Source organism: Crocuta crocuta, unplaced genomic scaffold, assembly GCF_008692635.1.
Source record: "Crocuta crocuta isolate KB4526 unplaced genomic scaffold, BGI_CrCroc_1.0 scaffold18, whole genome shotgun sequence".
Taxonomy (NCBI): Eukaryota; Metazoa; Chordata; class Mammalia; order Carnivora; family Hyaenidae; genus Crocuta; species Crocuta crocuta.
Genome location: NW_027532589.1, coordinates 3,559,474 through 3,587,194, shown reverse-complemented (window position 1 = coordinate 3,587,194; position 27,721 = coordinate 3,559,474). Strand labels below are relative to the sequence as shown.

Below are 27,721 nucleotides of genomic sequence, written 5' to 3'. Positions count from 1 at the left end.
ATTCCTGGAGCCTCCTTCCAATTCTCTCTCTCTCTCTCTCCCTCTCTGCCCTTCTCCCATTCGCAGTCTCTCTCAAAAATAAATAAAACATTTAAAAAAAAAAAAAGAATAGCCAGGAAATTTGCAAAAGAAAGAATGGTGGAGACAGGATAGAGGTTCATAAAGCAAAAGGAATGGAAGAGGGTAAGACTGGTACATGGCGCACACGTGTGCCCTTCAGATGAGCGGAAATCTGGACTATTAAACTGATGATGTTGGGGTCTTAATTTTCCTTTCAGGAAAAAAAACTTCTGAATAGTTTAAAAGGCTAAATATAACCTATAGAAGTAACATACAAGAACTTTTTTTTTTTTTAACAATCCCTGGTTTAAGAAGTGAGGTATAAAACAATTGTTAAGTTTGACCACATAAAATATTAAAATGCCACAGGACAAAAAAACCACCAAGTTAAAACAAAGTTGAGGAGCAGTATGTTCAGTGGAAATTTTTGCTACCTACATGAACGTCAAAGGAGCAGACCCCTTGAGGGCGTGCACCCTGAGCACCTACTGCTCTCCTGCAGAGGAAGGGTACACTCGCCGTGAAGGGGGAAGACTAGTCTCCCTCCCTGCTGGATGCAGCCAGTAGCCAGGTTAGGAGGAGAGCCTTCTCACACTCAGTGAGTCCTCTGTCTCGTCTGCCTCTTAGGATGTTTACAAGCCCCGTCGGAAATATAAACGCCAACAGGGAGCGGAAGAGCTGCTTGATGAAGAATCTCGAGTCCATGCTACGCTTTTGGAATATGGCAGGTAATAAAGGAGACCCAGTCTACAGTGGCTGTTTTATAAAACTGTTGAAAAGCAAAGCTAATTTGGATTGCTTCATTGAGATTAATTGGGTTGGCTTTGACCTGATTGAGTTTACCGGTTTGGGTCCAAGATTTCCATCACGGGGGACTTTTTTCTCTGGGACTGAATTACCCACACTTCTGTGGGTAGCTTCCTGATGACAGGGGAGGCCCTTTCTTTGCAGTCCCCCTCTGGAAATGTGCGTGCCCTGTGTGCCCTGGCTCTGCCCTCCTCAGAGTTAGGGGTTGGGGGTATTTGCAGAGGCTGGGGGTGGTCTGCCCTTCCTAGCCCTGCTGTTTGTTAAAATCTTTAGGTAAACTAAAGAATCGAACACAGTTACAGTAGTTTTACTCTAAGGGTCAGAATAATAGTTTTGGTTTCCTGTGAGGAATTGTCCTGAGCCGGAAGATGAAGGATTTAGAAGTATTTTGCCACCTCTTAATAATCTAATGTTTTAAAAAAAACAATTATCTTGTATCCTCATTTTTTACTTAAAAACTCACAAGGAAGTGCTCTCCTCATTGAATTTCTTGGTTGACCTTGGGCATTAACATTGACCTTGGGTATTAACCTTCATTTATGTCCTGCGTTTTCTACTCAGGGTAACCGATTCCTTGATGTGAGTATGTCGCCTTGTGCTTCCTTTCTTTATCCTGAGAGTGGTTGCTGTGCGCTGCTCTGCCTCATAACCCAGCCTCTGCCTCGAGCACTTCCCTGAGTGAACATCTGTCTGATGGCAGCCCCCTCTGGGGGGGACGTACCCCAGTCCTGGTACTAGAGAGAAAGAGAAGGAAATGAGGCATCATTGGTTTAAATATTCCATATTCCAAATGGAAAAATTTTTCAAAAAACGTTGCCACCCTTTTATCCCTTTTTATTTTTGAGGGAGTTGTGTGGCGTCAGGTTGTTCCTTCTAAGAATAGAAGCTAGTCCGTTCCATTCAAAGGAAGGTGTTAGTTCCGGCCCTAAGCCAGGTATGGTGGCCCTCCACAGCTCACCGGGTGCTGCTGTGAACTGAATCTCTCCTCCGAGTCAGGCACCACGAGACCACCTACAGAATTTGTCCATCCACATAATTTGTAGGGCCCACTGTAAGATGCAAGGCCCTTTGTTAATTAATCATTATTAATAAGGATTAATTATTAAGAATCTCAAGACAGCAGCAACAACCAGGTTTTGAGCCCTGAGCAACTTGACAGGTGGCATGCCCTGGGCACTGTGATGGGGGGGGGGGGGGGTTCCAGCCCTGCCCCAGTGTGGGTGGCCCTGTAGTCTGGGGGACCCAGAGCTAGAAAGACAGCCTCCCCTGGGTGTCACGTGTTCCAGAGCCAAGGAGTACTCAGGAGAATGTCACAGTTTTCATGGTTTCCGTTGTTCGTGCCTCCATTTTTTCCATTGTCATGGATACTCAGACGTTCCTGGGGCTGAGAAGTAGCAGGGATTCAGTAACTGTCCACCTCCCCGAGACCAGACTGACAGTATTCCAGTCATTTTGTTTTGAAATCTCAGTGTTAAACTGGCTCTTCTGCATGTGTTATAGAGGGTAGTCATTCTTACCATACGATGGTTGGGTGACTTCAGGGCATCCCCGCCCAGAGTCTGGTGGTGCTTTCTCAGGGAAGAGAGCAACCCACAGGTTCCTTTGTGCCTCCTCTCAAACCTGGAGTGTAAGAAAGTACAGAGTGTGTCCCTATCAACCTCAGTTCCTGTCAGTGGGGTCAGGCTGACGTCTGCTGAATTTTAAGCTTAGGGTGGGTGTTTGATGAAGGATTTTTTTAGGAGAGGCATGATTTTGCTTGCTCTTTAGGTTTCCTGATGAGGAGAGGGTGAGTTTGTGAGAGGTTGGGAAGTGGGTACTTAGGATATTCTGATGGTTTATTTAGCTCAGTTTTCTTTTTTGAGAACGGTAAAGATAGCAGTTTAAACAATAACTTGACCAGAGTCAACTATTAACTACTATTAAGAACTAGTACAAGGCTCAAACTGGGACTTGAACTCAGGTTTGTTGGACTCCAAAAGTGTGCCATTATAATTATGTACAAATACCGTTTGAGCCTCCAGGGGAAGTTTGCCACCTGGTTTTAGAAAAACAGGCCCAGTCTGTTGTTTGGTCTGACATTGAACAAAGAGAGGGTTCTTATTAAAACTGACGGAGCAAATTGGATAAAACTTAGACCCCCAGTAAGTGTGTGTTTCATACCCCCTCCGTGGGAAGGCCCTCCCCTCCTTTCTGGCTCTCAGACTTTTCCCTCAGGGCGTTCTGTCTACACTGTCCCCTGCATGGAGATCTGGCCCGTGTTAAATGAGGATTACATAACAATATAAATGTGAAAAACTTTGAAGAGTTTGTCCTGTGTAGGAAACAGTAAATGTCATGGTCCTCATCACCATAATCATCATTAGCAGCAGCAGTTTTCAGTTCTCAAATGCCTTAAACATGACCTGTAGATGCAAATGTGCCTCCCGTTCAGTTCTCTTTGTCCCTGTGTACTCTGTACCCCCAGCATGAGCCCTCCCCTAAGCCCTCTGAGAAGCCTTGCACACTCTCCCTTCCCTTCCCCAGTGAAGCAAGGCTGGGCCTTCGCTGGCCCTGGGACTCACTTGCCTCTACCTATCTCTCCCGTCAGTATCAACATCGTGGCACCCCATAATTGCTCATCCCCACCTAAGAATCCAAACCCCCCATCTCTTGTCAGTGCCTCTAGTTTCCTCATTATCTCACCTCTTGAAAAGAGGGAAAGTATTTTGACTCGTGGAGTAAGCTCTGAAACTCCTGGGCCCATAGTGACCTTGAGGTTAATGTTCCAGCGTCTTCCACCTTTTTTGACTCTCAGTTGCTGAAGTGGAATTGGACTTTGAGCCAGTCAGCCATGCTGAAGGCCTTAAGGACTGTGTGTGCCTGTTAAAAACACATTTGGATAGGTTTGTTTAAAATTATGGTTTTAGAAAAACAAGACTCATGGTTTTGATTTTACACTTAAACAAAATTGTAAGTCTATAATATTTCAGTTTTATTATGGATCCAATTAGCTTTTAGGAGTTAAAACACCTAACCATGCTTTAAAACTGCTGCCGTGGGGAAATGCATTTTATGGTTGGTACGTTTGAGTTTATTTAAAAACAAAACAAAACAAAACAAAATTCAGCCAAGCACATTTGAAGATCTAATTGGCTTTATTAAGTGATTTATGAATCGGGCAGCCTCCCATCTAGCAAGGAGAGATGAGCTCCCAAGAGCTGTATAGAATGGAAGGTTTTTATAGGAAGGAAGGTGAGGCAAGAAGTTATCAGTGATCCTTAGAAAGAAAGGACTGTTTCAGGCAAGATCACCTTCCTTTAGGGGGAAGGGAAGGAGTCTTATTAAGTGGATTACCTCATCTTCTTTTGGAGTTTGGAGAGAGTCCATAACACAGATTACCTCTTTGGTGCTGACCAGAAAATTCCAGACTGATTGGGTTAAAATTCCACTCCTGGAGAGGCTGAAACTGCAGTTAAGTCTTAGTTTGGTCACAGGGGCAAGTAACTCCACCTTGGGCCTGTGGCTCTCTTTTTAACAACTTGCAGGTGGAATTTGGAAGCACAACCGCTAGAATACTGGTGTTAGCTTATTCCACCCTATTTGAGGCCTAATTTTAGTTGCTTTGAAGTCATTCTAAACTTTGTAAAGGAAATATGAGGTATCTCTCCCAATCTGTTAGGATCCTCTGTGCTGGTGAGGCCTATGACTGCTCATAGTTAAGCAAATACCTGTGAAATGAACAAAGAACAGGATCCACAGTCCTTAGTATTTTGAGCTTTTTGATGCACTTGTTTTGTTCAGGATTTCAGATGGTTGGGTACCTATCTTAATTTGTCCCGGCGCAGTTGTTTTTGAAGGTTAGTTTGTTTTCTAGAACTGTGATGTCCAGTATGGTAGCTATTAGCCATATGTGGCTATTGCACACTTGAAATATGACTAGTGTGATTCAAGAACAGAATTTTAGGTGTGCCTGGGTGGCTCAGTCGCTTAACCATCTGACTTCGGCTCAGGTCATGATCTTGCGGTTCGTGGGTTCGAGCCCTGCGTTGGGCTCTGTGCTGACAGCTAGCTCAGAGCCTGGAGCCTGCTTCGGATTCTGTGTCTCCCTCTCTCTCTGACCCTCCCCTGCTCACAGTGCCTCTCTCTCTCTCTCAGAAATAAATTTAAAAAAACATTTAAAAATTTTTTAAAAAAGAACAGAATTTTAATTAAGTAACATTTAAATTTAAAGACTCGTGCTTGATTTAGTCATTGAAAACAATTTCAGTTTGTTTGGAATAACCTGAATATGTGAACCTGCTAATTTAAAGTTCTATATGTAGCTCTCATATTTTTTTCGGACTGTGCTGTTCTAGCAAATGTACATCCTTGATGTTAAAGATCAAGTGTAAGGTGCAGGGTGTGAGGAAGTAAAGTGGGTGAAAAGAGACCAGAGCTCTGCTGGTGCTGACCGTGTAGGACAACAGCAGGGCTGGCTGGTCAGAGCCAACAGAGGGAAGGGCAGAAACAGATGGAAGCTTCTGGCCGCACACATCAGGCTGACGCTTGTGAGGCACGGGCGGGGCAGCCAGGGTGAGAGGAGAGGGAGGCAGGAGGAGAGAGCAGCATACCTACAGAAGATAAAAGAGAAGAAAATGCTTTGTAGAAGTAAGTGGAAGCATCCCCTTGTTCTTTGTGAGGGATGATAGGCCATAAAGGGATACTGTGTTCCCTTGGTGAAGCTCAAGCAACATGGAAGCCTCTGGAGACGTCTTCACCAGTGAATGTAAATGAGGCAGGAGTCAATAGGCATCTGAGACAGCTCTTTGTCATGGAAGCATTGTCACCATGTCACATGGAGAAGGAGGGCTTTAGAAAAATCAGCCAGACTTCATTCAGCATACATTTCTTGAGCACCTATTGTGTGCCAGGAGCTGTCCTAGGTACTGAGGCTAGAAAAGCTCACGGAGCTGTCTGAATGTCCACAGCAGCACTGTTCACAGTCACTGTAAAGTGGAAACAACCCAATCGTCCATCAGCCGAGGAATAGATAAGCAAAGTGTGGTTTATCCGTATAAAGGGATATTCCCTAGTCATAAAAAGCAATGAAGAACTGATCCATAATACAGTATGGATGGACTTTGAACACGTACTAAGTGAAGAAGATAGTCACAAGAGGCCACCTAAGATTCAGTTTATAGGATATGTCCAGAATAGGCAAATCTATAGAGACGGAAAATCGGTAAGTGGTAGCCAGGGGCTGGAGAGCGGGGGTGAGACTAACTGCTAGTAGATACAGAGTTTCTTTTTGGAGTGATCAGTCTGCTCTGGAATTAGATAGTGGTATGGTTGTACAAAGAGTGAATCTTCTAAAACTTACTGAAGTATATAGTATCAAATGGTAAATTTTGTGTTACATGAGTCATATCTCAATTCAAAAAATTATTTTAAAAAAAAATGAGTGAAGCACTCCCTCCAGGAGTTCAACAGACAGAATTATAGGACTAGCATAATTATCGTACACTGTGGAACGAGCACATTGATGCCATAAACCCGGAAGTGCATACCTGGGGGGCCTGCCCTAGGCCTTTGGGTGGTCAGAAAGGTCTTCCCACAACCTCTGTCTTTATGAAGGAGTAGAGGGGCCCAGGTATCCAGTCTCTCATGTTTAGTTGTTTACTGCTTCATTTGGAACACCCATCAGGTTCAGGGGCCGTAGATGCAGGCTGTCTGCCTGAGAGCATGTCCTCCGCTCTAAGGGTCTGCACAAACTAAAGTCTGGAAAATGAAGGAAGACCCATAGTACAAGGTCCCTCCTAGGAGTGGGAAACTTCGGTGAGACCCTCTGTGAGTCGGAGTTTGCTGGGTGAGAACACAAACCCTCCGGCTGGTGTCAGCAGAAGGGGTTGACTTCATGGATCCTTGGGAAGGTTTGAGAGGTGGGACCTAGGCCGAGCCAGGGTCACTTCCCAGGCAGCGCGTCAGAACTGGGCCTCCAGGGGTGCTGCTGCTTGCCTCCACCCGGGAAGCTGGCCAGTGGCCTGTGGGATTGGGAGGCCGATGCGACAGCTGCTGATAGAAACCATGCCACTTTGGCCAAAATCAGCAGATGCCATGGTGACAGCTGCTGGCCCCCATCCAGGTTACCTGTGTGACCCACAGCCGCACCAGACACCCTTCATGCCCTCCCTCTCTCCTCATGTAGCCGCTGCGCATTCAGATCTCCAGTAAGCACACCTGATTGGTGGAGGCTACCCAGCATTCCAGGCCCGAGATGCAGTGTAGAAAAAGGAGTCTTGTTTTCCAGCCTCTGCACTACAGGAAGATGCCGTAGGTATCATGAAGCCAATTCACAGGATTTGCCATGAGGCCCTGCAGACATTGCGTGTGGATACTCAGAAGTTAGCCTCGGTCTGCTGTACTTTGGGCCTGTAGAGTTATGCCTAATGAACGGGCATGCTGTGCCCAGCCTGGACCCTCTCTTTGGTCTCTCCAGTTACATGACAACCTACTGCAAGACCAGGTGATACTTTGGCTTCTTGATTTCTGCCTTTCTGTCCACTTAGCTTTACTGTATTTGTTCTACATTGGAAATACAAGATGTCAAAGGGGCTCCCGTGGCCCCCTGGGGAATGGCTGCACACATGCGTACAGACAGTTGCACATGGTTGCCTCTGGGAGGTGGGAGAACATGTCCGGATGTGGGATGGGTCACGCCTGGGGATGCTCTGGGGAGGGGGTGGCCTGAGAGCTGAGGTGCGGGGCATGAGTAGGAAGGTAGGAGACAGGGCAGGGTGTGCAGAGCTCTCTGCCAGGCAGTGGATGCGCGGGAGCACAGCAGGTGCGACGGGGCTAGCCCGTCGTTAGGCAGAGCTGTAGCAGGGAAGCCCGAACGAAGGTGCCCACGGGTGAAGAGGCCTGCTGTTGACTCCTGCAGATGAGGCCACTGGGAAGCAGGATAGGAGGTGGGAGGAAGAGCGGGAACACAGGGAGGCTGGAGGCCAGTGGGCCGACCCGGTGAGCGTGGTGTGGCATCAGCGTGGTGTCAGTGAAGGTAGAGCAGGAAGCTTTCATCTGTTTCTCCTAAATGGCTGCACATAACTTTATTTCCCTTTAAACTATTTTGAAGGTAAATGAGGTTGGGTGTTTTGCATAATGCTTTTGGTTGTAGGTCGAATGGTTTTTGCATTGTCGCTTAAAAAAAAAAGCCTAAAAATAAGCTAATTTAAGCTAAATTGCATTTGTGAGCTTGTTTGAATGTAAGGTTGCCTGAAGTGAACACGTAATATTGCTGACATCCTGCTTGGACTATGTTTGAGGATGAAAAATGGACTGGACTCCAGCTTCTGAATGTAGCCATTGGAGAGCATGCTTGGCCCAAGCGACCACACTCACATTTGCTCCTGCAGAAAGTTTTAAGGCTTGTAGTTTAAACCGTGGATCTGAAATGCAGCTTCTGGTTCAAAGAGTAATAATGGCTGCACTTAAAGAGAATATTGCCCTCTGCACCCTCTGAGGGTTCCCACGGACAGTATCCATATGGCAGTGGAAAGACTGGCCCTTGATTCAGGAACAATGGAATATGTTTCTGGTTCAGGCACTTCAAACATTTTCTTCAGTTATTACATGGCCTAAAATTTCTTTGGTGCTTTATGTATAAAAATCCAACCAAAAAGCATTTGACCAAATTTGTGTGACTTTTGAACAGTAATTGAACTCTGCTTTTTTGTGGCCTGCAGGAGATACGGATTTAGCCGCCAGAGCAAAACAGAGAAGGTAAGACAAGCACAGATAATGAGAGAGAACACTGCAGAGATGGAAGTGCCCCCCCTCCCCAACCCCCAGGTCTTTCTGTCTGACACCGACAGACCGCCCACCTAGCAGGAGTGGGATGTCTGCCCCGCTGCGCCCCAGGCTCTGGTCCCTGGGCAGCCTGGGGCAGGAAGGATGTCAGAGCCGCCTCTGGCTCCTACACCTCCCTTGTATTTGCAGCCAGCCTTGGCAAGCCAGGGAGCTGAGGCAGCAGCCTCAGCACAGGGCTAGAAGTGTACAGTCATCGAAAGTCATGGCCCCAGGGGCAATCCCATGGACTCTAATAACTCCAGAAAAGTGAAGGTGACGTCCATTTCCAGGGCCCTGAGCACTCCCCATCTGATGAGAGAGACCCTAGACAGGTGTGAACAGGATGCTGGCAGTGAGCTAGAACACAGCGCCTGTTACAGGCCTGCCCTAACACAACCTAGTGCCTAGCGTGGAGAAATCAGGTAAGTCAGGAGGGCGTTTCCAACTTCACAAAGCAGTCTCAAAAACTTCCCTTAGTTTCTCTGTTTACTGATGATCTCTAATTGTCGGCTGAAGGGCAGACGTGTCAGTCTTAGAGTGCCAAACATTTACTGTGTTTCAGGCCCTTTGTTCAGGGCTCCGCACGTGTTCTTTTCACTTTCTTCCCTGAACAACTCTACGAGGAAGATGCTTACTACCTTTTTTCAGAAAAGCTGAGGTCAGAGGGCTGAGGCCCAGACAGGCCCCATGATTTGTCCAAGATCACGCAAGCTCCTAATGTGCTATGGTAAGAATCTGAACCCAGGTCTGTGTGACATCAAAGTCTCTGCTCATAACCACTGTCTTTTAAATAAAGCACTAGCTGAAGTTGTCAGTGGCCTCTTAGAAAGTAGAGTGCTGGAGTTCAAGATCTACTAATACCCTTTTTTTCCTAATTCCCCATCAGACACCCAGATATTCTTGCATGGGACACTTGCTCCCTCTGCTCTGTTCTCCTGACACCCCTGCCTCTGTCCAGAACCCTATGCCTCAGTCCTGCCAGGAAGCTCCCTGGCTCCCAGTCTCCCTCTGCTTTATGTAGGAATTCTCGTCTCAGTCAGCAGGTGGCCTGGATAGTGACCGGGAGCCTGTGTTCTGAAGCTGGACTGGCTGGTTTCAAATCCCTTCCCTATGCGACTTTGGACAAAGTACTTAATTGTTGTGCCAGTTCACAGCATCCACAAAATAAGGGCAGTAATCGTATTGCCTTACACTGTTGTTGTGAAGACTGAAACATAAAGGATACAGAATCACCCATCACATAGATATCCAATAAACAATAGCTATTTTGTCTGTAGTAATGTAGCAGTTCATTAGCAATCAGTCAAGCACTGATTATGATAGTTTTTTGTTTTCTCATTATTTTTTTCCACGTTTGTGTTTTTATTCAACTAAACAGTCATTTCCGTCGAAACTAGGTGTTTTCTGGATTTGAATAATGTCAGATGACATCTACATAGTAAAAATTTGATGTGTAATTTAGTCTGAAAAGTATGTCTATGCGTATGGGTATTGGACGTATTCATTATGATTAGAAAAAACATACAATGCACATTAAATAGTATTTACTTTGAGCTTGTCTTGTCCCCTATAAATACAGGTTTCTTCCACTATTGTAAAGCAGAGCATACATATGAAGCCTTTTATAAGCTAAAATGGCCTAAAGCAAAGAAGCAATTGCCATTAATTTCTATGAAAAATTTTTGAGAGTTTCCTACACCTAAAAAAAGTCACCTCTCGTAAGCTTTTCTGATACTGTGGGACACGCCATGCTCACGGACACACAAAGTAAATTGAGATGAAGCACAGGTGCTCAGATACAGCTCTAAGCTCTGGCAGCTTGATGCTGAGATGCCGACAGTCATTCCCAGGGAAGGAGCCCGCAGGGCCGCTTGCTGCCCAGGGCCGGGCACCGCCTCTGTAATGAACGGCTCCATGCTAAACAAACCCTGAAAACTGGTTTCGCTTTCACCATTTTCTATAAAAGTGAAAATCCTTTTCAGATTTCTTTTGGTTAGCAACAACAGGTTCTAATGTAGGTCTTCTGGGAAAGCAAAGTGGCCTAATGTGAACTTCCAAAAGCAGGGGATACCTGTATAGCCAGCAGTTAGGAGCGCATGGTGCTCCCTGTGGTCAGTTATGGGCCTGTCATAGGAAAGCATCCTAGCACCTAGGATGGTCTGAGAAGGCTGTCTGAGACCGGTTCTCTTTCTCTACCCTAGAAGAGCCTGATATCGAGAGAAGGTAAGCCTGAGGTCTCCCAGCTGGTGGGTGGAGAGGAAACTAAAGCCGAGCGCTGTAGACTTCCAGCCCATGTTGGGGGCACGGCATTTAATCCGGCGGTCTTGAGTGTGGAGAGCTACGTCTGGAGCCTGAGGCTGGGTCCAGAGCTTGAAGCGTGATCACCACGTGAAACACTTTAGATTTTTATCCTTCATGCAAGAGGTTTTTAAACTTTGTTGCCCAGTCCTTGGCAGTAAGAATCCTATTTTTCATCACGATTCAGTACACCCACAGACACCTCAAAAACAAAAGTTTCCCTTTTGTTAACAAAAGTTAACCCTTTACTACATGTAAAACACTCTGATATGGCCTGTTCTATTATTTTTGTTCAGTTTATATGGATGCTGGTCATACCTGTTAAATTACTTTCATCTCCCACCGATAGGTCTCAACTGGCAGTTTGTAAAAACCAGTCTTTGAGGCAGTGTTTTACTCTTGAAGCCATTAAAGTAGGGGAGAGACCCAAAGTATAAGGCTGTCAAATGTATATGACCAGATAGGAGTTTCATCGGCAAGCAGTTCAGAGATGAGATAGGCATTGGTCAAGGCCTGGAGCTCAGCCTGCTCAGTCTGTAGTTGAACGGAAGCTCAGGTCTCTGGATTTCCCACTCTTTGTCAGGGACTCCTGCACCTTCCCGGATGCATGTGCTTTCTTTCAGACTTGTTGCCCTTTTTCTGCTGAGTCTTCGTCTCGATTGCTTATTTTTGCATCTTCTCTTCCAGGCCGAGGACAAGAAAACCACACTCCCTGCAGGGCTCTCGGCTGCAGAAAGAGCTGATGCTCTCGAAGAAGATGAGCTCCAAGCTGCCGAAGAGGTGTGTGGCCCACGAGTCCCCTAAGGCTTCTGTTTAAATCTCCTGGGGAGGAACTTCCCTTTCATCCCCAGCTTTGCAAAATGGCCAGCTGCCTCCCTCAGTCACCTGCTATTAGCTGGCCTGTCACACTCTTTCCAGTTTCTCTACCTCCCCTCCCCCCCATGACCATGAGGCTCACTATAACAGATCAATTAAAACAAGCCTTGGATTATAGCGCAGAGATCTGTTTAGACATGTTGTGGAAATCTTACGCAGTCAGGTCCACTCACTGCTGCTTCCCCCACTCTTCTTTCAGCAGCGTATTCAGTCACTGATGACCAAGATGACCGCCATGGCGAATGAGGAGGTGAGGGGGGGCTGTGGGGGGAGGGCACGCTCTGGAGGTGGGGAGTTGGAACCGCCCTGTGCTGCTCCTTCCAGAGGGACCATGTTTAAGAGAACCCTGTCTTTTCAGCACTCAGTACTTCCTGTTTTCTCGAGATATATCTTTCTTTAGGAAGCTTGTTACCAATGCAGAGTGTTGCTGTCCGTGGGAACCTCTGTGGGGCTTGAAGGGCCCTCGTGAGAACGTGGTGTCCCTGCTGAGACAGCATCACAAGGCCTCTGCCTCTCCATAACCAGCCATGCCGGAAGAGCCCTTGTCTTCCGTTTCCTTCCCATACTATCTAGGCAGAAAACAGAACAGTGTGTGCTTAGTTGGTCTGCCCAGAGCTCAAGGACTGGCCAGAAGGTGTAACCAAGGGCTTTGAAAAGATCCTTCCTTTTTAGTGCAGGGAAGGCCTGTGTCAGTAAAGAGATACTTGGGGAGTTCTGAGATTCCTCTTCCTCTCCCATTTGTGCATCTTTTTTCCCTGAGTCCTAAGCCCGCCAAGTTCCCTGTAGGCTCTGTCAGTGACCCACAGAAAAAGACCTGGAGATGGGGTGTGTGGGGTAAGGAATGATTTTCCAGAGGTACCCGGGGAGAATCTAGCACAGTCGAATGACTCACGAGGTAGAGAGGCGGCTTAACATTTTGTCCCGAGGACTGTTCTCTCCCTTCCTTATTCCTCTCCCCTACCTAAACGAAAGCCAGAGTACTTTTCCCCCAGGGAATATTGTCTCATCTGCTATACTACTCAGAGCGTTTTCCAGTTCTGTGAAAGACAAGGCATGGCCTCACGGGTCCCGCATCCCTGTGATTGCAGAGCCGACTCACTGCGAGCTCCGTGGGCCAGATCGTGGGACTCTGCTCCGCAGAGATCAAGCAGATCGTGTCTGAGTACGCAGAGAAGGTACGTGGGCACCGGGCTGGCGTCTTGCCTCAGGTGATGCCTCAAGGATTTGTTCTCGGCCCCTACACCCCTTCGCAGCATTGATGGAGTCAAGCTGTAATGCATCAGCCACATTCATCAGAAACATGCATGCCACACAAAGCTGACAGCATCTGCCTGTCGGCTCAGTAAATTTTCTTCTGCGGTACCAATTTTTCTATACATATAAAGAGAAAACCCGTCTCTCAGAGTGATTATCGCATCTGATAAATCGATGCCTGAGGTCTAGCACAGGCATTTTTCCTGCTTGCCCAGGCTTCTTATAACTTGGGCTCAGTTTGGTGATTGGGTCGAGGAATAAGCTTTGCCACTTAGGAGACAAACCCCATAACTCAGCCAAGCCCAAGGGAGAATTTTTTGTTCCACTTTATTAAAAGTGTATAGAATGAACTAAAGCCCGAAAGTCATATTTCAGTGTTAGATATTTTTCTCCCTCTCCTAAGAATGGGCAGGAGGACCTTGACTATTTCAGGGAGACAGTGATTAATCATTTTGCACATAACTGATTCTGGTCTGTCGGAGATGTAGTATCGGTAAAATCAGATTTACGGGGCATTGTTTCACATGCTTCCTTCCCCAGCCACACTCTGTCTAGCCCCCTAACCCGCGGACGTCCGTTGAAGCATCCAGCTTTGCTTTCCTGTCTCAAGAGCCTTGACGACAAATTAGTTCTGCTCTGGCCCGCTGTGCAATATCCTTCCCAAGTGATTGTGCACAGATGATATAGTCAGGGAGGGGTTGTCGCCCGAAACTGGGAGTTATGACCTACTGTAAACACAGCAGGTGGTCACCTCCTGCCAAGTGAGGGGTCTTCTGAGCGTGACAGCGAGTGAAATGGCTTAGAACGTCTGGGGGTGGGATTCTCTGTGTTATTACCCCCACCCTGCCCCCAAGTCAGTGCTCCTTTGCATGGGTTTTCTAATGCAACTTTCATGGAAAGACTTTGTCGTAGTTGCTGTTCGCTCTATTTTCTCGTTTTGTCAGTGTCCTCCCGCCAGAGGCCACCAGGAACACAGCTGTTACTGAACAGTTAGGTTTATTGCTGGTGGTAGTGGGGGGACTGCACAGCAGTGGGGAACCATACGGTGTTTCTGTAAGGGGCTTGAGGAAAGACTTACTATGGGATTGGGGCTTGTTTTAGCTGATTCGAGGGAAGGACCAAGAAAGTAGGGCTTTGTTCTCTGTTCGATGTTTTAAGGAAGGGCAGTTCTATAAATGAGTACTTAAATAAATTTTATCTATAAGGTGGAAGGGATGAAAAAATTCTAGAAAGGTGGGAATGAGTGAAGGTTAAAGCTATGCGCTCCTGTTAGCCAGTATACGGGGATGTTTGGTCACATTTCGTGGTTTGAACGAACAGTGACCAGGTTTTTTCCACCTTCAGACCTGATTATAGAATGGCCGTGTTTTTACCTGCATCTGCAAGACCTTGTGTCATGTTGACATTCTTTGGGATGGTTTATGTTTAACACGAAGACCTAGTATGCTCAGTCTGGCTCCTGGACACATCCGGGCCTTGCTGAGAGTGCCAGCTTGGCTCTCAGATGCCAGAGGATGCTTCTCTCCTTCTCTGTGTGTGTATTTAGTTACCTATCGCTGCAGAGCAGTATTCTACCAAGGTCGTAGCTTAAAACAACACATATTTATTATCTCACAGCCACTGTGGGCCAGCAGTTGGGCACAGCTTATCAGGGTTCTTTGTTTCAGACTCTCACAGGATTGTAGTGAAGGTGCTGCCCGGGGCCGCTGTTTCATCCGAGGCTCAACTGGGGCAGGATCCGCTTCTCAGCTCATTGCCCCTTGTTTCAGCAAAGCCAGTGAGGGGCAGCAGCTCCTCACAGCATAGGCAGTACAGTTTTATGTAGCCCAACTGTCTACATTCACTCACATACATCCCATCGCCTCCACTGTGTCCTCTTGGTTAGAACCAAGTCACAGGTCCCACACGCACTCAAGAGAGGAGATGACACCAAGGCCTGAATTCCAGGGGGCAGAGACCGGAGGGCTGCTGTCGGGTCATCCACCGTGGTGTGTTTGTTCTTCACTGTAATCTTACTGCCATAAATTGGGCCGACACCAGACACTGGCAATTTATCTAAAACCCATACCCTTCCCTCCCCTTCAGGGTTTCAGCAGTGAACCCCTTCGAAGTTGAGATGGGATTGAGGGATGCCCAAAAGGGAAGGCATCAGGGTTACTTGAAAGAAACCCAGATTAGGCTGTGAACAGGATGGAGTTTTGGTTAGTGAAGAAAAGGGACAGGACCATTTTGGGAGGATGGAAGAGTGAGAATGATTTTGTGACCAGGGGATGAATTGAACAGTCTGCCTGGGACAAGTTGGAAAGCTGAAGGGCACTGGGACATAAAAATGTGATAAGACACATGTGCAGGCATCTCTTCGTGAAGTTCACAAGTTCTTTTAGCAGTGGAACATGATAAATAGCCCATGGATTTAAGCAAGTGCCTGAAATAGGTAACTCGATTTAACACGGCCCCTGTAAAGCAGCGGGGGAGAGGAGTGTGAAGAAGCTCCCAGATGTGTAAGTCATGAGTTCACATAGGTTCTCGGCCAAGGAGCTCCGTCTCCCTCTTTATCCAAAGGGCAACACTCTTCTCAGAAGGTACTAGATGAGACACCACTGTGCTTTTCGGTGTGGATGTCTAATGTGCTCACTGCCTTTTAGCATTCACTTTTATAAGGAAGGAGAGTCTATGACTATGATTTGCAGACAACTGAAAAGCCTGACTGTGCAAAACCACCCCCACTCCACTACCCGCCACTAACTTGATCCAGAAGAAAGGGAAGGAAACTGGGCCAGACAAGGCTGGGCCAGGAGAGGTGCCTGCTCCCTAGAAGGGTAGGAAGGGACTCTCCCTAATGCCACATACCTACCAACCATACACTGTATCAACCACTTTAATACTTGACAGCCCGCTAAATCATTCCTTGGTCAGCATCTGCCTGAGCCAGAAGCTTAGGACATTTTGTAAATCTAAACTCACAGCTCTGTCTTGGGGAATCAGAAGAATCTTTCCTGAGTGCCTTCTCTGTGCCAGGTACCCTGCATACCATTATCTCATTTCATTCTCAGAGCAATATGCAGGCTCCTTGTCTGTGATCCTCTGCCTGCCTTCATCATCACACTAACTCACAGGCACTTGAAACTGTTCAAAGGTATGCGGACCACATTTCACTCCTCTCTGTAACTTTGGAGCCTTGCCAAGGGCCTAGCAGTGTTGGTGCTCAATACATAAGCATGTGATACTAGATCCACTTTGCAAATGAAGATACTGATGATCAGAGATCTTTTAAGGTTTTTTTAATGTTTATTTATTTTTGAGAGAGAGAGAGAGAGTGGGAGTGGGACCAAGAGAGAGAGGGAAACACAGAATCCAAAGCAGGCTCCAGGCTCTGAGCTGTCAGCACAGAGCCCAATGCGAGGCTTGAACTCACAGACCGCGAGATTGTGACCTGAGCTGAAGTCAGTCACTTAACCAACCAAGTGTCCCAGGAGCCCCTAACGATCAGAGATCTTAAGCAACTTGTCCGCTGTCTTGCAGCTGCTAAGTTCCCGGTTTGCACACAAGACTGTCCAGCTTTGAAACCTATCACTCTGGCAAGGTGACATGTCCTTAGGGGAAAGCAAGGAAGGCCTCCTGTGCCACCATCCTTAGCGACTGCCTTCCAGGCTTTGCGGTGATAGAGCCTCTTTAGAGTCTCTCACTGTCCAACTGCCGACCTTGAGCTAAGTAGAAAGAAGAGGTGTACCCTAAGATAGACTCTTCTGTGATGTCATGTGGATCAGCTCCTTGTAGTTTCCTTCCCAGCGCTGCCGACACTGCCCTGTGTCATTTCTCTCTACCTGCCTCCTCGTACTAGTCTGTTGTAAGTGATGGCTGGGCTCATTGAATATCCCCGGTGCCTAACATAATAGGGTTTTCGTGAACCTTTGTGGAAGGAAGATAGGAAGGGAGGGAGAAGGAACAAGAAGAGCTTTCAAAACTCTTCTTCTGTGGCACAATGTAGGCTTGGGGAGTATGTGGAGGATAACACCTTTATTTGTAGGTAAGGCTTTCCCTGACTGGACTGTGAAGGTCCAAGGGTAAGGTCTGTGTCTTTGTTCATGACCCCAGTGGCTCCCACTGTGCCTCATACACAACAGGGTGTCAGTAAAGGTTCCTTGAACAAAGCAAAGGGAGGTGAGATAGAGACATTCAGAACTATAATCAGAATTTAGATATTAAGGAATCCTGTGAATCTGGAAAGAATAAATTTAAATATGTGGGATTTCTAAAATATTCCACAATTTTCTAAAATCTGAATGACTAAAGCAATACCCAGTAACAGCAAAAAAAAGAAAAAAATGCTATCAGCTAATGAATTGTCGACCTGGTAGGATTGGCTCAAGCAGCACAGTACAGCCTGGACTCTCAGGACCTGTGTCAGTTTGCATAAAGGCATAGAATTTGTTTTGTCAGATTTGAACATCATTTAAAGCTAGAAAAGAAGAGGTGGCTAGCACACTGGAGAATAGAATCAACATTGAGAAATACCTGAGATTGATTATGAGCCCAAACAAATTGATTTTTCTAAGAAGGTAAGTGTGAACTTTCATTGAATTTCAGCAAAATCAGTCATACTGATTCAGGATTGGGTGAGCATGCTATCTGAGCTGACAGCAGTTCATGGGGATACAAGCGGGAGGTTTGGGATTTTGCTCATGCATCCTGAGTGCTACACACATTCCAGGCACACATTGCCTACCCTGGACCCAGAGCTGTGCCTTAGACTCAGCAGGGTCACATGAATATGGTCATCGAAATTCATGCGATTTCATCAGTTGGAGTCAGGAATATTGAAAAGAATGTATGTATCTAGTGTCATTAATAGAAGCAAAGGGGGAGGAGGAGTGAATAGTCCCATCCCATCTGCAGTGCTCAGACTCCAGTGAGAGTACTTGAAAAGGCCACTTGTAAGCTAGAGTAGGTCTAAAGGACAGTAGCCCAGATGGGGAAGGGTAATGACACACTGTGATAGGAAGGGGAGAGGAAAGAGCTGTGGAGACTTGGAGGTAAATCTGACTGTTGTGTGAAAGAGTGATTACTCTCTGTTGCTTCAGGGAAGAATGGACATGTGTATGTTTGTGTCTTTGCAGATCTGATTCTGTTTTCTGCCGGATTTTTGCTTGTACTTTGTACATGCTTTCAAATTGACTGTGAGGTCATATTCCTTGCAAATTTACCTACAGAAATTCTTTGAGGCCTAGCGTTGAATCTCTGTTCTTCCAGAGGGGATATGCTTTTTCATACTGGCAAGCACTGAGAGACACCCAGGCCAAGTCCACTGTATACATGGTCCTGACTTGTGGGTTTTTTGAGCCATCCAGGTAGTGTGTGAATTTAGACACACACCACATAAGGACCAATGTATTACACAAATCTCACTGCAGACTTTTCTTTCTTCTTTCACCAATATCAAGGTTTATGCAAAGCAGTTATTGAAGTATAAAAACCAAAGCTTGAGTTCACCTGGTGTTGACAAATACTTTCAAGAAAGAAAGGCCAACTGCAGTGGGTATACATACCTTCCTAGAGTTCCACTTTCACTAACTCTTTAGGCTTGGTGGTTTTCTTACATTCTTGCTAACTCATAACTTTTTTAAAAAAGTAAATATTTTATATTATCTGTTTACTTGCCTTCAATAGAAGGGTTCATCAGCGTGCAAGAAACTGAAGTCGGTCTCTTCAGTATAGACAACTATATCATGAGATGGCGATCTTTGTGGCCATATTTTAGTGGAGGAAGGTGGCAACATAGGAGAGATTTCTATTTTAGGAAGAAGGTTTGTATGTAGATAACCTTTGGGGTCTCTTTCATTATAAAAGTATATAGTTTTAGCTAAAGTAATCATTTTGCGTTTCTCTTAGGAATTTACTATTTTGAACCAGACTAATATTATTGAATGACATTTAAATCTGGTTCCTCTAAGAGTGGAAGTTATGAATATCTGTCATTTATTAGAAAACGTTGAATCTGTACTAGAAGTCATCTTAATCCACACTGTGGTTTTGAAAGCACGTTCTTAATCTGAAATTGTTGAACAAAATTAGATTGGTTTTTTAGCCCTCCCTCCAATGTAAACACAAGTGGAATATTTGTTGATGATTGGCATTCTTTGAGAGATATTGCTCTTTTCAAGCAGAAATCAGTTAAGATGCCCCAAGAATTTAAATTTTTTCTGTAAAGGATTTACTATAAATTTCCCTCTCCTATTCTGCATCGGCCCAACTTTGTCTCATCCTTTCAAATCCAACCTCGTCATCTTCCATTTCCTCCTCACTGTGACTCCATGACCAGAATGCCACATGGGCCATAATGCTGTAAAGAGGTGCTTCTGCCTTTATCAGTCTCTAGATTGCTTAATTAAAAATATGTTTAAAAAATAGAGCTATCAGCTTTCCATTGACTAGGTTAGGACCCTCTTCAATTCAGCTCTAGAATAAATGATTATATCTGCACAGAAATAACTTTCCATAAACAAACCACTTTGCATAGCACCATCTCTAGACTCAGAGGCAAACGGAGGAACCCACAATTCATACATGCAATGAGCTTGTTCACATGCATATTATCCATTTTATTTGGGATGGAAAAATGTCAGCCCTGAAGTTGGCATTTAATATCCTAATATTAATGTACATTAATGCTTAGCAGATTCAAATTTAAGGGGCTGCACACAGTAGAATCAGAAGGAACTTTCCTGTCTCTCTGTGTTATATAAGTTATGGATGGGCCCACTCCACTGATTGGTGCTCATTGCTAATAAGGCAGACCCAATCAGTGAATGGGACAAATACAGGATTCCCAAGTGAGCCAGGTCCCTTAGATTAAAGTCATAGTTCTCAAAATTTTCAGTTTCAGGACCCTTTAAGAACTCTTTAAAACTACCAAGGTCTCAACAGCTCACATATTAATGCATTTACAAATAAAGTAATAAATGCATTACATAATAATGTCAGAGCAGTGACATCACATGACATGTAACATCTGGGAAGCCTCACAATATAATCATGAGAGAATGAGAATGAACAAAATGACATTTTAGTATTATTATGAAAAAGGTATTGACCTCAAAGACCCCTGGGAGAGTCTTGAAGGACCATAGGCTGAAAATTTAAATCTAGATAGAAGGGGGCACTTGTATGGCTCAGTCAGTTGAGCATCCAACTCTTGATTTTAGCTCAGGTCATGATCCCAGGGTTGTGGGGTCAAGCTACACTGAGCATGGAGCCTGCTTAAGATTCTCTCTCTCCTTCCCTCTCTCTCTCTCTCTCTCCCTCCCTCCCTCCCTCCCCCCCACTGCCCCTCTCCCTCTCTCTCTCCTTCCCTCTCTCTCTCTCTCTAATAAAATAATAAAATAAATCTAGATAGAAAGATAGTAAAAGAGAGAAAGAGATAATCAGCCAGCCTAGATTACCAGGTGAAGTGAAGTCAAAGCTGTATGTATGTCAGCTACACTGATAAGAGGGTAAAGAAGCCGGGTGGGAAACACACTTTTCATTATCTCAGGACTTTGGCCTTAAAAGCAGTTCATCAGCAGGAAAACCTGCTAAAAGTTGGAGACGCCATCCAAGCCATGCCAGAGGTGCAGAGCAGCACCAAGCGAGTAGGTGCTCACTCCCACAGACTGGAGGAAGTCTGGGGGGTTGGGGGGTTGGGGGGTAAGTGAGTCACCGATCCCCGGAGCCTGCCTGCACAGGCAACTGGAGGAAGTCAGGACACTCCAGATGATCCTGGTATCAAACAGAGGGACATACCTGTGGGGTGGTTCCAGTGAACAGGGAATCCATTCTGTTCCAGATGTAAATAAATCATTAGCTAGAAGGCTTCTGTAATTCTATCAGTAGAGTTAAAAGCTCTCATGATATGCCAGAGACATGCTGAAAATCAGTGCCAAGGAAACTAAGCTGGTTGGTAAAACCCAAATCTGAAAATGAACTATAAGGGAAAAAAAGCTATTAAATATATATAGCAAGCAAAAGTGGCCAAATTAATAACATGGTTCAGGGTGATATCATCGAAGTAGAGGAAATATAATTAGTTCATTATAAATCTGTTTCCGACAAATGATTTGAAAACCGAGAGGAAGTGGTCCTTCCTCCTCCCCCTTTTTTTTTTTATACTCAGATAATTTTCAGAAACAGTTTCCCCTCTCTAGACTTATAGGTCGTGAATCTCTTGATGTGATCAAATTAATTGTATGTTTAGAAGTTAACTCTAGGGGTGCCTGGACAGCTCAGTCTGTTAAGTGTCCAGGTCATGATCTCATGGTCTGTGGGTTCGAGCCCTGCATCGGGCTCTCTGCTGACAGCTCAGAGCATGGAGCCTGCTTTGGATTCTGTGTCTCCCTCTCTCTCTGCCCCTTCCCCCCTCTCTCTCTCTCTCTCTCTCTCTCTCAAAAGTAAATAAACATTAAAAAAACAATTTTTTTAAGTTAACTCTAATCCCCAGAGATCCAGATAAACTGGAGTATTAGTTCACATTTTTCAAAGTCTCTCATTTCAAGGCTACATACGTTGTGTTACCAAATGCTTAGTTTTTCTATTTCCTTTATGGCCCACCAGCCCACAAGATGGAAAGTGATGTTCCTTACTGTCGTGCAGCCACATCCTGCTGGTTGTACCCACCTTCAGAACCATTAAGCAGCAAAAACTCATCATCTGTTCGCAGTGCTGCTGAATTATTCAGGGAAATCCTTAAGCAAAATACATGGTGACTATTCCATCCAGTCTCTCCTCGTCCTCACTGTCCCATCTCTTTTCCCTGAGGGCAAATCTTCAGACTCTCAAGCTTCTGATCACTGTTAAAGCATGTAGAGAAAATCAAATACCGAAGTAGTTGTGTTGCACTTGAGCTTGAAGTCAGTGCTTCGTTTGGAACTGGGATACTTCCGCTAAAAAAGGAAATGTGGTTGAAACGGGCGTTTGTTTAATAAAGCTTATCTAAGCCTTTCTGGTTATCTAAGAAGAATGGGAAAGACTCCTGTTGCAACAGGACTGACCTTTAATTTGTTCATCCCCCAGCTTCTCACTAGGGTGTTGGGGCTGCCGGTCGTGTTCAGTGTCTGCACCATGCTGCCCCCCCCCCGTGCAGCTTCTCAGTGCTGTTGCTCCATTTGCCCAGAAATCTCTCCCTTACCCACTTGGAGTCCTCACAGGTCTCCTTCCTGCTCAACACTTTTTCTCCCTTCCTTCCTCACATACAGTTTTAGGAATCTCCTACTGGCCCCTCCCCAACTTCCATCCCTTTCGAGTTTACCCTCTGTGAACACCAAAAGAATAGGAATAAGAAATGGTTAAAAGGGAATGGATCCATAGATAGAGAGGAATGAGTTGATAGACTGTGGCTTTTCGTTATAAATGCTTCCAAACAGTTAAACTTTTTGACCATATACTTACAATACTTCAGTGAAAGTGAATCCATTTCTCATTTTTGATGACTCCCTGGTAGTCTCACGAAGATAATTGATGTGACCGTGTGATTCCTCTATTTCAAACCCTTTGATGGTGCCCTGCTGCCTATATGAGATGAACGTAACCACAGTTATGTATTCCTGTGCTTCTGCAAATGCTGTTCCCTCCACCAGGAATGCAGGCTCCGTGGGTGAGGACCCTGATAATTGTGTCAGAACCTTCTCTGGACCTGGGCTTTACATAGGACCCCATGGCTGCTCTGGCTTGGTTCTGTTGGGCTGCCTGGTAGTGCTCTGCCCAGGGTGAGCAGGGATGGATCTGTCTTACGTAAGCTGAGATGGGCTCATTAGACCCTTTGACCTTGCTGGGCTCATTAGACCCTTTGGCCTTGCCCTCCCTGTTTCCCACAGCAGTCTGAGTTGTCAGCTGAAGAAAGTCCAGAAAAATTAGGAAGCTCCCAACTCCATCGTCGGAAAGTCATCTCCTTGAACAAGCAGATTCTGCAGAAGACCAAACATCTGGAAGAGGTTGGTTTTTTTTTTTTTTTTTTTTTTTCATAATTTCATTCAAGTAAAATGAAGCTAGACTAGGGGAGGAGTGAAGATCTTCGTGTTAGAATGGAAGTTCTAGATCAGGAATTAGCAGACTGCAGCCCCTGGGCCAGTCCAGCTGCCACCTGTGTTTGTAAGTCAGGCTTTCTTGGAATACATGCACATCTGTCTGCATATTTTCTGTGCCCACTTGCAAGCTCCAGGGGCAGAACTGAGTAGTTGCAGCAGAGACCATGTGTCCCAGAAATCCTGAAATATTTTACTTTCTGGTCTTTTCCAAATGTGGTTCATAAAGCTTAAAAGATTTAACCTCTGACCTAAACACAAAAGTTTGCCAACCTCTGTTCTAGAAGATCACAGGACAGAAATGACGTTTGTTGATTCACACATGTTAACTGAGCACTACTGTGCTAGGCTGTGGGGATGAGTGAAGAACAAGTCCTCTGCTTTCAAGATATTACGATAGCAAGGAGGGAACGTGTTCTAAACAACTGCACCGCACACACAACACCGTTTAATTACGGCTGTGATAAGTGCTTGAAGGAGACGCCTAGAGTGCTGAGATGGGGAGACTTGACCTAGCCTCCATCACAGAGGACTCCAACTAGGTGTTTGCTGGGCAGGGAGTCTGCATGGGAAGCATGCGGGGCCTTGGCTGGGAATTTATGGAACCACACCAGCTAAGACCTGGGGGACAAAAGGTCCTGGCCGATTTCTGTTTTGTGGCTGGAGAACCATGAGCGAGGCAGTTGGTCAGCGGAGTCTGATCAGACAGACAGGACTTCCCAGGTCATGATAAGGTGAGTGGAAACCATTGGAGGGTTTAAGGAAGCGAGTGGCATTCTCAGATTTGCGTGTTTCAAAGACCATTCTGTTTGTTGTGGGAGCATGAGTTCGTTGGACTGTTGGGATGCTGGTCCAGTAGTCCAGGCATGAACTGTTGATGGCTCTGACTAGGGAGGGAAAGTGGAGGAAGCAAGTTTATTCTTAAGGGAGTTTTAGGACGTTGTATTCTATATGCTTGGTGATGGATGGGATTATTTTGGAAAGACCTTCATATATTCATTCTAGAAAGTAGACATAAGAGGCAACTGTGGAGTTTGACTCAGAGACAATCAATAGAGGGTAAAAAGTTTTACTTGCTTAAGTTGCATTGGCAATAAGCTTTAATTCATTAAAAAAGCACCTGCAGCAGTAGATTATGGACATGAATATGGTTTTGTATAGAATGATTTGTTCCTGTAACAATTGATTTGCAAAAATGGGCGTCATTTGGCATTTGGAACTTGTACATTTTTTATTCTTCCAGGTCTCACGTATTCAAAAGATATCAATACATCAGATGGGCCTGCTCAATCATTTTTTGTTTGAATTTGTTCCGTTAGAATTTGTTCTACAATAGCTGAACAAGCAATAGGTTGGTTTTACCAAAATGCCTTGGATTATAAGCAAACAAGAATGCAGAGATCGACTGTGATTTGATTTTTGTTTTATTATTTAGATAATTCATAGCTTAGAGAGTATCCTCTCTACCCCTGACCTTTGCCATTGTGATATGAGCCTGAAAGTGACTGGTTAAAAAGGAATTCCTCACCGAATCAAGATAAGCATGAATTAGGCATGATGCTTCTTTATCATAGTGTCTTCCTCCTCCCAGGGGAGGGTGGCTTTGATGATACCAGCAGACCTCATTAGTCGGAGTATCTCAGCACGAATGTTGGCTTTCCTCTCCCATCTAAACTTGGGGAGAAGCGATGCCAAGTTTCATTGCAGTGGCAGTCCTGGAACATTCTCAGTTCAGCTGAGAGGGCAATTCTCTCTGCCTCTTGGGTCTCTTTTGCAGTTGGTCCAGAACCTATATTTACCATGTGTCATTTTTCAGGCACAGTTGTTCCAGAACCTGTATTTGCCATGCGCCTGTTATTTCTCAGGCACACCGCCTGTAAAGGACAGTGATAATTATTACCGCAGATGGTGCTGTTAATGGTGACCAGCATGTATATTAGTCCCTGGCCACGAGGGAAAGATTTGCCAAAGTCACAGATCACATAGGAGTTAGGGATCTCCGATGATGAAAAGAAAGAGTTCCAAGGATGAAATGAAAACATAAACAGGAATGCACTTTTTATGAACCAAAAGCCGCCTGCAGATGTAAGGAATAAAGGATTAGGAAGTTTCTCAAACAATTGTAGAAATGAGTGTTTTGTAAAGATTAAAAACCAACATCAGCATTTTTATAAACATTTTTTTCTCAAAATGTTTTGAGCTATAAGCCTTTTTTTTCCCCCTAGGTAATTTCCTAAATCCATTTTAATTTGGAATGTCCTATGAAAAAAAATAATAACTTTATTACTAAAGTTTACATTTGACTTTGCTCTTCTACAAAAGGTTGCCCTTCTGCAAAAAGCTGCCCACCTCTGGGCTTGCTGGTCCGCAGAGTGCCTTCACCTTCTAGTAGTCTGCAATTCTGTTCACCAGAAGTCCCAGGGTCATCAACAAGCCTCTCATGTGTGACCAGGTCCCTGGAGCATCAGCCCCAGCTCCTTCCCCCACCACCATCCTGGACCGCCGCCCCGGCCACCTCGGCCCGCTCTGTACATCGGTCACACACTCACTTCTTGGTGAGCACTGAACACGAGTCATAATGATAGAGCACATACTCCATGCGCCTGCGTGTGTAAGTCTGCCACACTCATTGTTTGTCCCTATCCATTTCTAATAGCTTTAACTTTTTAAAAAATTACAGGTGTAATACAGGCTCACTGTAAATAAACCAAACAGTGTGGAACTATATCATGAAATGAAAGTCCCCCTCTCCCCTCAAAAATATGAAAGTCCCGCTCTACCCTTTGAAAAAGCCAGTTTCTGAGACCTTTGCAAACACTTGTATATGCCCGTTCACCTGGGGAGAATGGGGTGTCTGACTACAAAATTCAGTTCATTTTTCACTTATTCTACTACAGATGTCTCTCTGTCAGTAGTGATAATGGCTGTTAAGGGCTTTTTTTACGGAGTAATTACAAAGTGCTTTTCAAAACTCATTCATTCTTTTTACACAGCATCCTTGGGGAAAGGGTACTATTATTTTCCTCATTTTACAAATAAGGAAACAGACGTAGAGAAGTGAGGTAGTTTTGCCTGCAATCACACATTTACTAACAGTGAAACTAAAACTTTTGAATATAAATCTACCCCATTCTTTCCCATTAACTGCGTAGTGCGACGTAATGTATATGTACTACAATTTATTGTACCTGGCCCCTGTTCATGGGTGTGAAGATTGTTTCAGCCCCCTCCCCCCATTGCAAACTTATCTTTGTGCAAATATATAAGTATTTCTGTAAGATAGATTTTAGGAAGTAGAATCGCTGGGTCAAAAAAAATCTGCATTTTTGTATTTTGCTAGAAGCCATCAAATTATTCACCAGTTATTTTACGTTTATATCTCTACCAGTAGTATATGAGAGAATCCAAACTCCTTAAATACAAGAACTCCTCTTCCAATATCATGCAGGTGGAAAGCAACCAGGATATACTTGTGGCGTTGATGATAACCATGGGGAGAGTTCTAGCCCAAAAGACAAATGGGAGGAGGGGCAAAAGCAAGAGAAGGAATAGAGAACATATCTGAATACAACAATGGAATGCACTACAGAGGCATAGAACTGGGACTCAGCTAGTACATAACTGAGAAGAAACCTGAGACTGAGGAAGGAAAGAGGAATCCAGAAATGGAGTGGTAACCAGCTACCGAATTTAGGGCTGAGTCTAGGGTTTAATGATGAAGAAGAAAATAGGGGTAGGAGAATCCTGAAGGATTCCAGTAAGATGAAGAGCTAAGCTAAGCTACTGGACAGCTTCTGTTTGAGGAAGGATGGTCAGAGGAGCAGATGAAGAGAGCTCTTATTAGTTAAATCAGTTAGAGGAGAGAGAGCCTTCCCTTCTTACTAGCAAGCCAAGTCCCTGCCAAAGACCCAGCTCTCATTAGTCTTTGTTGTGACGCCTTCCTTAGACTCCCCGATGAGCCAGTCTCTTCTTGGGCCTCCCCCAGGGCTGGCCCTGCCCCAGCGATTCTCACACTCTAATCCCCAGTTTATTGGGCCAGCTTCTTGTGGGCAGGGCCTGTGCCATGTTCATCACCTCCTCCCACACACCTCATGTGAGCAGAGCGCTGGGCAAATGTTAGATGGTGGCTGGTCAGGAACATGGTTGAGAGGTGGTCAGGAAGGTGGGTGAGGCAGGCGGGAAATGCCAGGACCCCTTCCCGGAGCCACGAAAGAACTTCAAGAGTTCCATCATCACTAGTATTCAAGAGAAAAACAAATTTTCTTCAGAAATACGCTTCTCTACCCATTACACAAACAGGCCAATGAAAGTCTCATTGCACAGACGGCTCCCTTTGAAAGGAGGGAAGCCAGAGTCCACCTGCTTCCGTCCTTTATCACTTTTGCTATCTGCTTGAATTGGCTTCTTGACAGGGCTTGTTGGAAATGTAACCATTCATCAGTCATGAAGACGAAAAGCATGATTTAGGAGTAATGATTCTCAGGGTGACATAACTCTTAATGGGTTGCTTACAGGTTCAAGGATGGGGCAAGTTATTTTGAAGCAACCATTGAGACACAGGATAAAATTTCTCA

At 45.2% G+C, this 27,721-nt stretch overlaps 1 protein-coding gene across 2 annotated transcripts in view; it reads left to right on the top strand.

Annotated features, from left to right (window-relative positions):
- Positions 1 to 27,721, top strand: part of CCDC93 (CCC complex scaffolding subunit CCDC93) — a 90,087-nt gene that overhangs the window by 28,552 nt on the left and 33,814 nt on the right. Inside the window, exons 7-12 of one of the 2 annotated variants that reach the window (XM_077779606.1) lie at positions 688 to 788; positions 8,565 to 8,601; positions 11,653 to 11,745; positions 12,041 to 12,091; positions 12,930 to 13,016; positions 22,941 to 23,057. In XM_077779606.1, the coding sequence (XP_077635732.1) occupies positions 688 to 788; positions 8,565 to 8,601; positions 11,653 to 11,745; positions 12,041 to 12,091; positions 12,930 to 13,016; positions 22,941 to 23,057 (486 nt within the window). The remainder of the gene's footprint in view (positions 1 to 687; positions 789 to 8,564; positions 8,602 to 11,652; positions 11,746 to 12,040; positions 12,092 to 12,929; positions 13,017 to 22,940; positions 23,058 to 27,721) is intronic. The other variant, XM_077779607.1, reaches the window with a different exon arrangement.